General features: G+C 31.1%; 2 protein-coding genes across 2 annotated transcripts; one reads left to right on the plus strand and one right to left on the minus strand.

Moving 5' to 3' along the window:
- The first annotated feature begins 823 nt into the window (after positions 1-823).
- On the plus strand, positions 824-3,605 carry LOC120215008 (porphobilinogen deaminase, chloroplastic-like). Its single transcript, XM_039212816.1, has 5 exons — positions 824-1,040; positions 1,753-2,158; positions 2,418-2,624; positions 3,058-3,235; positions 3,326-3,605. The coding sequence occupies exons 1-5, from the start codon at positions 841-843 to the stop codon at positions 3,436-3,438; spliced, it is 1,104 nt and encodes a 367-aa protein (XP_039068747.1). The 5' UTR covers positions 824-840; the 3' UTR covers positions 3,439-3,605.
- Positions 3,606-5,309: 1,704 nt separating this feature from the next.
- LOC120215010 lies at positions 5,310-7,647 on the minus strand. Its single transcript, XM_039212817.1, has 4 exons — positions 7,372-7,647; positions 7,134-7,228; positions 6,873-7,039; positions 5,310-6,204 (listed from the first exon to the last, which is right to left on the minus strand). Exons 1-4 carry the CDS (start codon positions 7,399-7,401, stop codon positions 5,459-5,461), a joined length of 1,038 nt encoding a protein of 345 aa, XP_039068748.1. The 5' UTR covers positions 7,402-7,647; the 3' UTR covers positions 5,310-5,458.
- Positions 7,648-13,884: the final 6,237 nt, after the last annotated feature.

The following is a 13,884-nucleotide window of genomic DNA, read 5'->3' on the forward strand; positions in this document are numbered from 1 at the left end:
GAATTCACCTCATTTCAGCAATTAATCTGGGATGTGCATTATCTCGTGAATAAAAAAGTTCGAGAACATTATCTCGTGGATTCACCCAACTCTTCGGGTTTATATATATTATTTTTTAAAATATTAATTAAAGACAAAATTTTAATTTATTCGTAGAAGATTATAATTAAAGATTATTATAAGTTGGGTTAGGTTAATTTTTTGTCTATTCAAATTCGATTTGAATATAATATATTTTTACTTATTATTCGATTTAATTGAAGTTTAAGGAAATTTCATCTAACTCAAAATTTGAATTAATTTTTGGGATAAAAACTTATACCCGATCTGATATATATGATCTCAATTTTATTAGATAAAGTAAGAACCTAACATAAAAATATGAAGAGACGAGTATTATATCATTTTTTAAAATATATAAGATCAATTATATTATTATTTTTGGGTTAAGTTGAATTAGATATTTCTCATCTTAAACTTAAACTCGAATTAATTTTATCTTTCGAAAAAAAATCTAATCTAATTCTATTCGATTTTTTTTTATAAAAATATTAATCTTATAAAGTCAAGCGAGATCAAAACACGCTATACTTAAATCAAATAATTGTAAAAAATTATAGTGTAACCAAAGCGTAGGGGATCAAAACCTTTGTAATCTCAATATCCTATCCGGTGTCTGACCTCGCCAACTCCTTTTCTTTTACTTTACTCTCAATCTCAACAGACAAATAACAGAAGGCGGATCCCTTCAAAGCTTAATTCAATCTCTTTGTCTTGCTTTCAACTTCTCCTTCTTCTTCTTCTTTTCTCCCATTTCACTATCCAATTCTCAAGCTTCCAATGGAGACTGCAGCTTCTCCTCTAAGCGGCGGCTTAGTCAACTTTTGTGGCGGTGGCTCCGTCTCTGTTCTTGACGTCCCCCTTCGAAACCTCAAGCTTCAATCTCTTCCTTCTTGGAAGAAAAAACAGGGTTTTGGGGTTATAAAAGCTTCTGTTGCTAAAATAGAAGTTGCAGTTCTTAGAATAGGTACTAGAGGAAGGTACGTTCTTAGCCCTTTTGATTTGTTTTCTGGATTTATTACTTAATAATGTGGATCTTCGGCACCCTTGGTTGTTGAACTCAGATGGGTTTGAATTATAATACGCGAAAGTGATCTTTTCCTAATAATGGATGGTTGTCCCTTATTCTAATGGGTACCCCAATACTAGGTTCAGAACAAGGAGTTCAAATTATGAAATACCCTCATGGCGCTCTACCAACTGAGCTGGATGGTCATTTCCTTTTCCTAATAATGGATGTTTTCTTTTATCTTGGGTTTATTTGATGTATTTGTAAAATCTTGCTCTGATTTTGCTGATTCTGTAAGTTACATATCTAATTTGCATTTTTTTTAGTTTTATACATGCTTTTCCTTTCCTGAATCTCATTTGAACATGTAAATGTAGGCTTGACTATCATTCATTTGATTAGACGTTGATGTTTTTATTATTAATGAACATTATTCAGTTTGGTTTAATTTAAAATACAAAATTGATAGTTCGTCTTCATTTAACTGAAAATATATCAATTTAAGATTACTACAATTCATATTTTAGAAAATTTCAAAACAATTTAGAGACTTTCTCATTGAAGAAGTGTACTTTTCTCACTTCTTTTGTTCTAATGGTTAACATTATTTAAATTAACACTTTTTATCCAAATGTTCGAAATTGATCACGGGTCTTTCTCTTTGAATTTCATGTTTAGGACAGCCCATTAGCACTGGCGCAAGCTCACGAGACACGTGACAAACTCATGGCTTCCCATCCGGAACTAGCCGAGGAAGGGGCTATCAAAATTGTTGTAATAAAGACAACTGGTGATAAAATATTGAGTCAGCCACTTGCAGACATTGGTGGGAAGGGCTTGTTCACAAAAGAAATAGATGAAGCTTTGATAAATGGTGATATTGACATTGCTGTCCACTCGATGAAGGACGTTCCTACTTATTTACCGGAAAAGACAATTCTACCTTGCAACCTTTTGCGTGAGGATGTTCGTGATGCATTTATTTGCCTGAGTGCATCTTCTTTGGCTGAGCTATCTGCAGGGAGTGTTGTCGGCACTGCATCACTTAGAAGAAAGTCACAACTACTTCACAGATATCCATTGCTCAAGGCAAGTTACTTTGCTATGTCGTGCATTTTTATATTTGTAGAAGTGTCATTTACGAGACTTTTTTTGAAATATTACTTTTCATTTGGTCTTGTATGAGCTGACTGGCAGTTGATTGGAAATTTCTTATGCTGCGTTGGATTTAAAATATCATTATTTCAGCTCTGATGAAAAAGCATGTTGTCTTAGAATTAAAGCGTACATAATTGCGTTATTATTTCTTAATTTTAAATTAGTTATAATTTTCTATGCCATTTTGTAGGTGGAGGATAATTTTCGGGGTAATGTACAGACACGATTAAGAAAACTTTCCGAGGGGGCGGTTCAAGCAACTTTATTGGCATTAGCTGGACTCAGGCGCTTGAGCATGACAGAAAATGTTACTTCTATTCTTTCAATTGATGAAATGCTTCCAGCTGTTGCGCAAGGGGCCATTGGAATTGCATGTCGAAGCAATGATGAAAAGATGGTATGTTTTATTTTTACTTGATTTATGGCTGAGTTCAAATTTCTAGCCATATGTAGTGAGGGCAGAGCCACTTTTTAGAGTATTCTACCTGTGTGGTCCTAAGTCGGTTTATCCCTCGCTGAGTTGGTTGAAGGTCTTCTAGAGCCTTCTAGAGTATGCTACCCGCATACCCCTATGCGATGTGCGGATAGGGTACCTTTCTGTGTGGGCTTGTAAGGGCAATGCACCCTCTGGTGCCTTCTCCAAGCCATGTTGTGGTGCTACACTAGGCTGTTGCTGATGCTTGAGCCTTGGGACCCCTTCCTTAGCCTCAAGTACTTCTTGAGTTAGGTGTGGGTGCTAGGCACGACCGGATGCTATGTTGTGGCATGCCGTGCTCATGATGTTTGTGAATTGAAGTTTTGCCATTGATTTTACCGGTTCCGATTTATAGGCTAAATACCTAGCTTCATTAAACCACGAGGAAACACGACTGGCAGTAGCATGTGAGAGGGCCTTTCTAGAGACATTGGACGGGTCTTGCCGTACTCCAATTGCCGGCTATGCTTCCAAAGATGAAGATGGTAACTGCATATTTAAAGGATTAGTAGCTTCTCCCGATGGAACACGTGGTATGATCATTTCTAATCATCTTGTTCTTGCTATGAGAGCGCTTGTTTCAACCTCTTAACTGTCATTTCTTCTCCATTTGTATATTTCAGTGCTTGAAACATCTAGAAAAGGTGCATATGCTTATGAAGACATGGTTATGATGGGGAAGGATGCTGGAAAAGAACTTCTTTCTAGGGCAGGTCCAGGCTTTTTTGATTCTTGAGTAACTTAACAATGACATTGGCTAAAAGAGTAAAGCTCAAGGCTTCTGGGTTTAACTTCCAAGGATTTGTGTCCTGACCCTTTGTTTGTTCTAATTCTAGGGTTAGCTTCTGTGGGTTTTAATTTTTTTAATTTTACTTTTTGTTTTGTTTTATGTTTTTTTATACATTAGGGAAGCAGACCCTCTATGAAGAAGACAGACCCTGTGACTTTAAAAATCTTGTCATTCCTTCCGTTAAAAGAAAAAGCAATTCGAACATGCAATCTATCAACCAGATGTAAGGATGGTTTCAATTGCATGTCTAATATTAACCTTGATCCTTTTGGAAGGGATAAGTATAGAGGTGATTAATGAGTTGAGTATATCACGAGCAATTCGAACTCGATTCAGTTAATATTTGTTTAAAACTTGATTTGGGTTGACTCGACTTGAGATTTTAACGAGTTAAGTCCAATTCGACTCGATAAGTACGTGAGCAGCTTATTAATTTTTTTTGTAACTTTATAATTTGACAATAAATGGAGTGAAGAGATGTTGATTTATTTATTTTTATGATTGATTATGTGTAGTTGATTTTTTTCAAAAATGTTTTTAATATGTTAGTTTGATTTATTCGTGGATTGTTATTTTGTTTTAATATGTTAGTTTGATATATTTGTAGATTGTTATTTTTGGAGTCTAGCCTTTGAAATTGTTTCATACACCATTTCAACAAGTTTTTGGCTAAATTTGTTAATTTATGTTTATATTACGCTCTATCTAGTATTAGTAGATTTTATCTATAGTTAAAATACAAGGTAAAAAATTCAGTGAGCTTAACGAGCAACGAGTCGAGTTGAGAAACAAGTATTTTTAACGAGCACGAATCCAGCAAAATTTTAACAAGTTTAACGAGCAATAAGTTTAGCCAAACAATAAATTTTTTTTAACGAGCACGAGTTAAACACTGCTCAACTCGTGATCGACTCGCTCGATAAGTACCTTAGACAAGTCTTTCATTAACTTGGCGGATAGAGTTCTGTTATTGTTTAAGGATATCAGTGTGGATAGATTTCGCCTTCACTGTAAAAAAACACACGCAAATCCTTTCAGGATCAGTAGATGGATACTCTACAGCACGGTGTTAGCGAGTCATCATTAATGGATAGATTTCGCCTATTAAAGATACATTTAAAGCGTTTAAGTTCACGGTAACTTTCTCACAGAGTCCTCGTCAATGGTGCTTGGGGGAGTGAAAGAGGGTTAGCTAAAGAAGAAAGCACCTACACCATGACAAAGGTGGCTTTGGTTCTCGAGTAATCCCTCTTGTGAATGGCAACGTGCTGTTGTTTTCTGGGTACGTTTCCTTTAATGCTTGCTTTGCTGCTACACTTTCATTATTGGCTCCTCTTTTTTCTTGTTTCATGTTAGAGTCAGTTTCTTCTTCTTCTTTGCTCATCTGCTGGTAGTTCTGACAATGGAAATGTCGCTGCGAGAGAAGGTGGATGCAGCGATTAGGTGATGAGCCTTTCACCTCCAGAAGGAAACACAACTTTCCTCGATGGTATAACATGGTGCGTGGCACTGGCCGGAGTGTCCCAGATCGACTTGCAGAATACAGAACATGTGGGCTGGGAATGGCAGATTGCGGGGCAATCCAGGAAGGAGGAGAATGTTAAGAGCCCGACACGCTTATTTCTCATGCCTCCTATGCCTTCAATAGGTACCAGCAACAAAGAAATTCCGATATCTCGGAGGAACCACTGATTTAACGAAACATAACCCCAGTCAGTAAGCATCAATTTCCTTCTTATATATATCTTGAAAAAGTGAATCATTCGATTATCGACATAGAATATAACATTCTGTCGTATAATGTGTTGAAATTTTTTCGAGAAATATAGTATTATTACATTCAATGTCATATGTAGAGTTGAAAATTAGCTACATGGTTCAAAGCAATTTTTACGCCATACAATCTACGCTAACCTGCCTTTGATTTTAGCTGTCTTAGATTCAAAATACCGAATCTCCATCTCCTTCAATCCTCCTCTTCGTCAGCAGAAGTATACCACGTTGGTCTATGCAACAGCACTTCTTCATCATGAAGTGCAGTAGTAGCCACCAGAACAAGAGTCTTTAGAACAGGAACATTCAAGTCATCTGATGGACTGCTTCTCGAACCCCATGTAAACCAAGAGCCGTCTGATTTCCTCGCATTTGCTTCTTCTGCATTTCCGAATGCTATATTTGGAATATAAGCTCTCATGTCTATTTCGGTCAATGGGAAGTCATATGGGCAAACCATCACATTCGGCAGCGTTTCTTTTGAAGGATTATTGGCAAAATGGGCCAAAGCTAAAGGATTTCTACGCTCCAAAACTTCACCATCAAATTTCACCTGTGAATTTTCCAAAGGCTTACCAACCATTTCCGTGTTGGGCCTCGTATCTAGCATTGTTGAGCCATCGAACATTTCACGTGTTTCACCCCCATATCCCCAAGGTTGGGCATCGATAACGGTCCCATCATATCTTGTGATCAAATATCTATTTCGTGCACCAAGTCTTGTGTATCCACGAACATACTGATAATAAGCTGGAGTGTATATAACACCAGGGTATAAGGCAATTACAGCACCGACATTAGCTTCACCATTCAAATATAAACCTTGGCCAGCTTCACCTTGGGGTATTTGAGATGGTTTGACATCAAGCGAGTAGCCAATAGAATCCTTCAACCTCTGTGAGAGTTCAGCACGTTTTACCGGTCTTTTCTCGGGAACAGCTGCACTGAATCATCGTCAATAGTTAGGTCCGAGAAAGAAATTATCAGAGGCATGGTCTTCCATTTATCTCTATTATGACTTATGCAAGTTTGAAATTTGAGAGCAAAGGCATATATAACACAAGTCATACAACAGATCAGACGATTCATATACCAACTACTTGTTGCTTATTCCGTTCCCATACAAATCGATCAAAATTTAGAATCAAAATGAAGTTTGCTTAAAATGTTGGTATTTCATATTATCATATATAAGAGCAGTTAATCTTCTCAAAATAGTAAAGATCCATGTTTAATGTATTTTGTTTCCACATATAGCAATTATCTTAAACAAAAAGGAAGAAACAAAACCTTATCTCGAAAGTAATAAAGAAAAGAAATGGTTCCTCTACGAGTATACACTCCTATCTTGTAACTCACCAACAGTTGCCAACCCAGAATCCACACAACAACTGAATCTAGCAAAGACGGTCCTAAAACTAATTCACATTTTAAGTTCCGAAACTGATAATCATCACATTAAAGTTGCAATACAATAAGATATCGACCATAAACAGTAGAAGGCAAATTTCATCAACAAAGTAGTTAGATCACACGATTAGTGAGAAGGCCGAGGTACCAAACATCCCATAGATGATACATAGAAAATAAACTACGAATTTACTCACCACTACCAGGAAGAATAATTCCATCCATAGCAGTGCAAAAGTTCTTAATTTGATCATGAACATTTTCCTGCACTAGCGTCAGTTGGTCAGCAAAAGAGGCCTTACTAGCCATGTCGATAATATCCTCGGCATCGGCCTCTTCGGCATCTTTTCCCAAACGATTGTAACTACACATTGCACAACCAAACAACATCAAAGAATCTAAGATTCAATATGTCACATAAAATAGGCAACGATATTGAATGATATATCATCATCAACCTGGTATACATGAAGAGGAGGTTAATGTCATCTTCAAATTGGAGTTTCCTTCTATACTTAGCAAAAGTGGGGCTCTTTGCAAGGACTCTAACAGCCTGGAATATCAATAGAGAAAATGGCCTTAGTTTCAAAACCCCACCTTTAATTCTCCATTACCCAATTTCACAAATGAAAAACTTGAGGCTCTTAAGATGAAGAAAAATGAAAGATTGTTGAAAAAGAGAAAAAGAGTACTTACATCTTGGAATCTGTTGAAAAGAGAAGCCATTAGAGCAAAAGCTATCGGCCAACAAAATCCCCCTACTGAGACTCTTCTTCTTCGATCTGTTTAATGGTTTAATGCCCTTGCTTTCCGATCGGAGACACAAAACCGAAGAAAGACGTAATGGGGAAGGCCTTTCTTTTACCAAATTTGGGCACTTGGTCGAGGATTGTGCTCTGTTGGGATTGGGTTTTTAATGGATATTAGGGTTTCCAACTTTGGTTTCAATGACAAAGCTTTTCGGATCCATTACGAAGGGATTCGGCGTGACAAAGGCCCATAGGGATTCGAAGTTGTAGATTTAATTTTTTTATATTATAATTTAATTATATTAATTTATATATTTTTAAATTTTATTTCTACTTAAATAGTAAGATTTTTAAATTTATTAATTCAAATTTGATATTAATTTTACTATTATTCATAATTTTCAATTTAATTTATGCTCACTAATTTAATTATTTTAAATTTATATGATTTAGTTATATTTAAATCATGTATCATTTGAATCGAAACTAAAATTATAAAATTTGAAAAATGTAATCATATGTCATTTAAGTCAATATGAAAATTATGAAATTATAATATATATGGGTAAGCTACACGTTTATTATCCCAACTATTACATTTATTTTATTTTTGGTCACCTAACTATTTTTTCAAAATCATATCTAACGTTTAGTTTTGGTTTCATTTTAATCACCATCCGTTAAAACAATAACGGTGAAGTTGGCATGTCACCTTAAGATAATGTCTTGTAATCATTGAAAAATAATAATAAATGTCACGCTAACATTTATGTTAGTTTTTTAACAGCGGGTAACCAAAATAAAATCAAAATGTAACACAAGGTATAATTTTGAAAAAAAGAAAAATAGTTGGGTGATCAAAATGAAATAAAAGTAATAAATAGGGTACTAAACGTGTAGTTTAACCTATATATATATATATATATATATATATTAATCAAATTACAATATATGAACTAAACTAACAACATAAGTTTAACACAGGGACTAATGAAGAAATTTAACCAATAATAATACCAAAAGGGTAAATCACAATCCTTAATCCAAATCTACTTGGCGGCTTCTATCGTGTTTTGGGGAATTGCCCAAAACTAGTAGATTGTAGAATCTGCGTATTTTGTATTTAAAATTATTTTATTGAAAAAAATCCATTAAAAACAAAAGAAATTTAGTGCAAGTGACGTCATTGTTTACTAATTAAAATTACTAATCAACAATTATTTTAAACCAATTAGCATCACGGCCACGTCAAAATATTGCCAAGTCAAATATCTAGAATTTATTATTTTTCATAAATATTGATTTTTTTAGAATTTTAATTTTTTTTAATTTTCTTGAAAAAATTGCATATAGCGTGTCAAACGATAGTAATATTTCTAGAAGAACAAAGATTCAATGGTCAAAACTCATCAAAAGGCTTAATTACTTAAAAATTTAGTTTGACGGCTTAATTGATTTAAATTTTCAAATCTAAAGTTTAATTGGTTTAATTTCTCTATTTTCAGTCAATAAAAAAACTACAGGGCATTAATGCATCTTTGAGCCGGAAATTTAATATTGATTACATGTATTTTTTTTTTGTTTTTTATATCACATCTTTTGTTTGTTTTTATAGATAATTTTTTCATGTCGCTCGACTTTAATTTATGATTTGTCAATGGTCTTTTAATAGTTCGATTACCTATATCCTTGATCGGACATTTAATATCGATTACATGTATTTTTTGTTTTTCTTTTATTTTTTTATATTATGTCTTTTGTTTGCGTTCGTGGATAATTTCTTCACGTCGCTCGATTTTAATTTGGAGTTTGTCAGTGATCCTTTAAAGTTTGATCCCTTTTATGGTTCGTTTGTCGATATAATCAAATCGATTTGTATCTATCGTTTTTGTCGTGGTTTTTTGTTGGGTTTTTTTAACTTTTTTACATGATTCTTGTACGATATTAATTGGCTAATTTCGTGTTTCAATGATTACATAGAAATGTCTTGGTTATGTATTTAGTTTACGATTATATTTGTAAATCTTTATTGTAATTTGAAATATTTTCTAATTTTAATAAAACTAGACGTTTATATAAAAAAAACAAAAAAAAACATATTACCAAACGTGCCAGCAATTTTTTTCAAACTTTTAACACAGAACAATCTAGTTTCATAATCCTTAAAAATCTTTTTCTTTTTCGTTGGGTCAGATATTTGTGCTTCAATTACTAAGATTTATTGACATTTTAAGATATTTTATTAATTCGTTAATTTATAAATAATCCTCACGTGAAATTCATGGATCCACGCTTTTGACTTGAAAAATCATTTATAGATAGACACATCAAATTTAATAGAGATTTAGATCGAAATATATTTGAATGGACCGACTGATAATATAAATATATTCAGATTTAACTTAGAATAGTTTTAGATATAGTTCCCGTGTATAATACAATTTAAATAAAATAAATTGAAACTGAAAATTCTTATGTTAATCTCTTTATTATTTTATATTAGTTTTATATAATTTGCTTCATAATAATACATTAATATTTGAAATATTGCTAAGTTATTAACCCAAATAATCATTTGCAAGATTCTAAAAATGTGTTTAATTTATATTTGAGTTAATTGTACCACATTTTCTCAAATCATGACTTTCATTTGAAATTGACTCTTAAACTTTTGATCATTCCAAATATATTATTAGACTATGATTCTCATTCTAAATCGATCCTCAAACTTTTGAATATTTCAATGATATCCCCTAAATCACTCAAAGGTTCGAGATGAAATTAGGATATTTAAAGGTTTTGGGACTAATATAGAACGAATGTCATAGTTTACGGATGAAATTAAAATATTTAAAAATTAATTTACAATGAGAATCATAGTTTAAAGATATATAATGCAATTAACTCTATATATTTTATTAGAAAATTTGAAATAGGCTAAAAAAATATCTAAAAGTCCAAAACAATTGAAACACATTGATATTTGAAAAAATAATTTGATTAATGATGTTATTAGGAGGGAATTTTAATTATTAAAAATGATTAAATTTATATTTTTAATTTTTTAAACGACGGTGTTAATGAATTTTTTATTTAATGATTAAATATTAGGCAACTCTATATAAATGAGGAGGAAGATAGGACAGGGTACCCTAGCTACTCTACATTAGATTTATTTATTTTTCAACGTGGAATTAATTATATTCCATAAATTAAAATAATTAAAACAATATACAAATTAAACATGGCATAAACGAAAAAAAGAAAAGAAAAATACAAACACTATATGAATCATTTACATATAAAAGTTTATGTAAATGAAATATTAATGTAACGTGGGATGAAACTAACTTAAAATTTTAAGGGACAATTTCTAAAATTTTGAAGATGAACGAAAATATATTTTTAATATATAATATAAAGAAATATATAAAATATATGATAATTTAAATTTTTGAAGAGAAACGACCACCCGACTTATAGCTAACCCTCTCCTGATCTATCTTGTTGATTGATATAACCATGAAATATTAACATTTACATATAATATTTTAAAATTTAGTCCTCACTGTTTAAATATAACGATTTGAATATAATAAATATAGTTTATTCATACAATGAGCAGTCTTATTCATGTTTCGTTGAATATCACTCTTTAAATTAAAATTAAAATAAATTTGAAATTGAATTTGAAATCTAATACTTTTTTCGAATATTATTATTGAATCAAGGCCGTCGATCTCATAAAAGTAATTGAACGTGGAGAAATAAAAAAGGGTGGATACGGTATACCTTGAACTGTACTCGTCATGTACGTCTCAAAATTCTTGATTTAGCATGTGATTATATATATATATAGTGAAGATTTATTTGTACATTATAAAATGTTCAAATTTTACATATTATTTGGATTAATTAAATATTGTGATATTGATTAAAGTTTTTAAATTTAATAATGATTTATTTTTATATAAATTTTTATTATTAAATTTTAATTATATTTTTTATTTATTCAATGATCTTAAAAATATACAAAATTTTGATAAATATCATAACAACGGAATAAATTTACTTTTGCATGTCATCACGATTTCATAAATCGGGAAAACGTCGCCGGATTAAGCTACATTTTCGTTAGACATTAACAAAATACATCTCATAGTTTTCCTATACATTCCATTCAAATAACCTTTGTGGAAAATTTCTCAAAAGCTTCCATATATATAAAGTATATTTCACAAACGTATGGAGTTTAAATTTTCTTTAGGATAAAATCATACACATTTATTATTATTATTATTAGAATAATAAAATCCGCTAATTTTATTAAAAATATAAAATATTCAAATTATAATTAAGGTTTACAATCACAACCGTAAACTAAACGCATATTAAATATATTTTTCTAAAGATGAGAAAATTACAGTGATCTTACAAGGAACTGGTTAAAAAATCTAACCAAATAAACTCAAACAAAAATAGATATGAACATATATGATTGCATCGACAAACGAACTACAAAAGGAGATGAAGCTATTGAAAGACATATTAAACTATAAATTAGAATCTAACGAAGTGAAAATACTATCCACGAACACAAATCGTGTATCCAAATTCAATATGAGAGTCCAAAGTAGGGAAGAGCAGCATGATATCAAATAAGTGTCATCTTGTTCAGTAGTGGCGATGTCAAATACAGCCCTGAAAAAAAAATAAACGAAAACAGCAACCAAATGACCGAAAACATGCTATAAAGATAAAGAAAAATGTCTCATAAAGACAGAAGAATATGTGTCATTAAGGCATAATTATTAAAAAAAGATATAATAAAACAAAAGAAAAACAATAAATACCGATAGTCGATGACTAATATTAAGACTGTTGTCGTAACCGATCACAAAGTTAAAGAAGAAAAGAGACTAATTACGACTAAGAAAAAGGAAGAAAAAAAACATTCATGCTTAATTGTTTAGCTTCTAAATTAATGCAATCCTTAATATGCAATTCATTAGTTAAAAAACTCATTAATCATGTGGTAAATTACCTATCTAGCCTATACCGGGGTTATCTCATTAATTAAGTTGAATTTGGGACATGTAATTCTGTTTTTTTGTTAGTTTTCTTTTTAATAGAATACGTTGGTATTATTAAAAAGATGAAATATTTAGAATTAAAATGAAATTTCACACTTATAATCATAAATTAAATATATAATTAAGATATTTTTCTATAATCACATAAAAACTAACTACTTAAGATCACGAAAACCATATAAGGAAAAAGTTAAAAACCTAATCAAAAAACCGAACAAAATATATATACAAATAAATTTGTCCGTATCAATAAATGAATCACAAAAGGGGATGAAGATATTGAAAGATCATCGAAAAATCACAAATCAGAGTCGAGCAACACAAAAACAATCCATGAACATAAATCGCATATCCAAATTCAATTCGATGGTCCAAAATTGAAAAGATAGACATAATAACAAATAAAACGTCATCTTGATCAGTCATGACGAATATCAAATTCAATCTTGAGAATACTTCACAAACAGATCCTCCTACATCTATATATAAACGTTGGTTTATCAAGAATACGCAAGAAAATCACTAAAAAAAGATAAAATTAAAGACATAATATGAAAAAATAAAGAGGAAACAAAAAATATCAACGACGACATCAAGATTTAAAAAAGAAATATCTTCGCTTATCAATCATAAATGAAGAGAAAAACCACCGACGTCTAAGGTAAAAAAGAGAAAACCCTTTGATATAAAATTTAAATGCTGATTTTTGTGTCAGTTTATAGTTTTGATATTTTATTTTACGAAGACTTAGCTTTTTAAGTCAATCCGCAATATAACTTATTGATCATTATTTATATCAAGCTCGGCATTTATGGTTGGATTTTTTGAATAAGAAATTAATAAATGTTATTTTAGACGTAACATTTTAAATTTTTGAAGAATTTTAACATTAAAATATTTTAAAATACCTCAATTTAGAATATAAGGATATGTTATTATCAACAATCTTGGTTACAGAGGAGTATATCATCTTTAAAAAAATTAACCTCTTTAAATAAAAAGAAATGGAATATTATATTTAAATCTTATATTTTCATGTATGAAATAGTAAATCGTATTCTTAAAAATTTAAATTTATTTAGGTAAAATTCGCTATACTTTAATTTATATCTTACTTTTCTTTTTCATTAATGAGCAAAGAGAAACAATTGTGAACACTAATTTTTTAAGTTCATCAATCGTGCCTAATTCTAAGCCTGGACATAAATATGAGATTAAATTCCATCCTTTAGACCAAGCTTATCCAAAAAAACTAAATCCTAAATTAACTCAAAGACGATATGAACTCGAATTTGGAACCAGAAATCAATTTTTCCACCCAATCTGAATTAATCGGTCAGTAGATCGGATACCAGTAATTAATTCAA

The sequence above is a fragment of the Hibiscus syriacus genome, unplaced genomic scaffold (assembly GCF_006381635.1).
Source record: "Hibiscus syriacus cultivar Baekdansim isolate YM2019G1 unplaced genomic scaffold, ASM638163v2 tig00110109_pilon, whole genome shotgun sequence".
Taxonomy (NCBI): Eukaryota; Viridiplantae; Streptophyta; class Magnoliopsida; order Malvales; family Malvaceae; genus Hibiscus; species Hibiscus syriacus.

Coding starts and splice junctions, on each gene's coding strand:
- LOC120215008 (XM_039212816.1), top strand. CDS start 841: ATGGAGACTGCAGCTTCTCCTCTAAGCGGCGGCTTAGTCAACTTTTGT. Junction 1,041..1,752: donor AGAATAGGTACTAGAGGAAG/GTACGTTCTTAG, acceptor TGTTTAGGACAG/CCCATTAGCACTGGCGCAAG. Junction 3,236..3,325: donor TTCTCCCGATGGAACACGTG/GTATGATCATTT, acceptor TGTATATTTCAG/TGCTTGAAACATCTAGAAAA.
- LOC120215010 (XM_039212817.1), bottom strand. CDS start 7,401: ATGGCTTCTCTTTTCAACAGATTCCAAGAT. Junction 7,040..7,133: donor CTCCTCTTCATGTATACCAG/GTTGATGATGAT, acceptor TGCAATGTGTAG/TTACAATCGTTTGGGAAAAG. Junction 6,205..6,872: donor AATTATTCTTCCTGGTAGTG/GTGAGTAAATTC, acceptor GATTCAGTGCAG/CTGTTCCCGAGAAAAGACCG.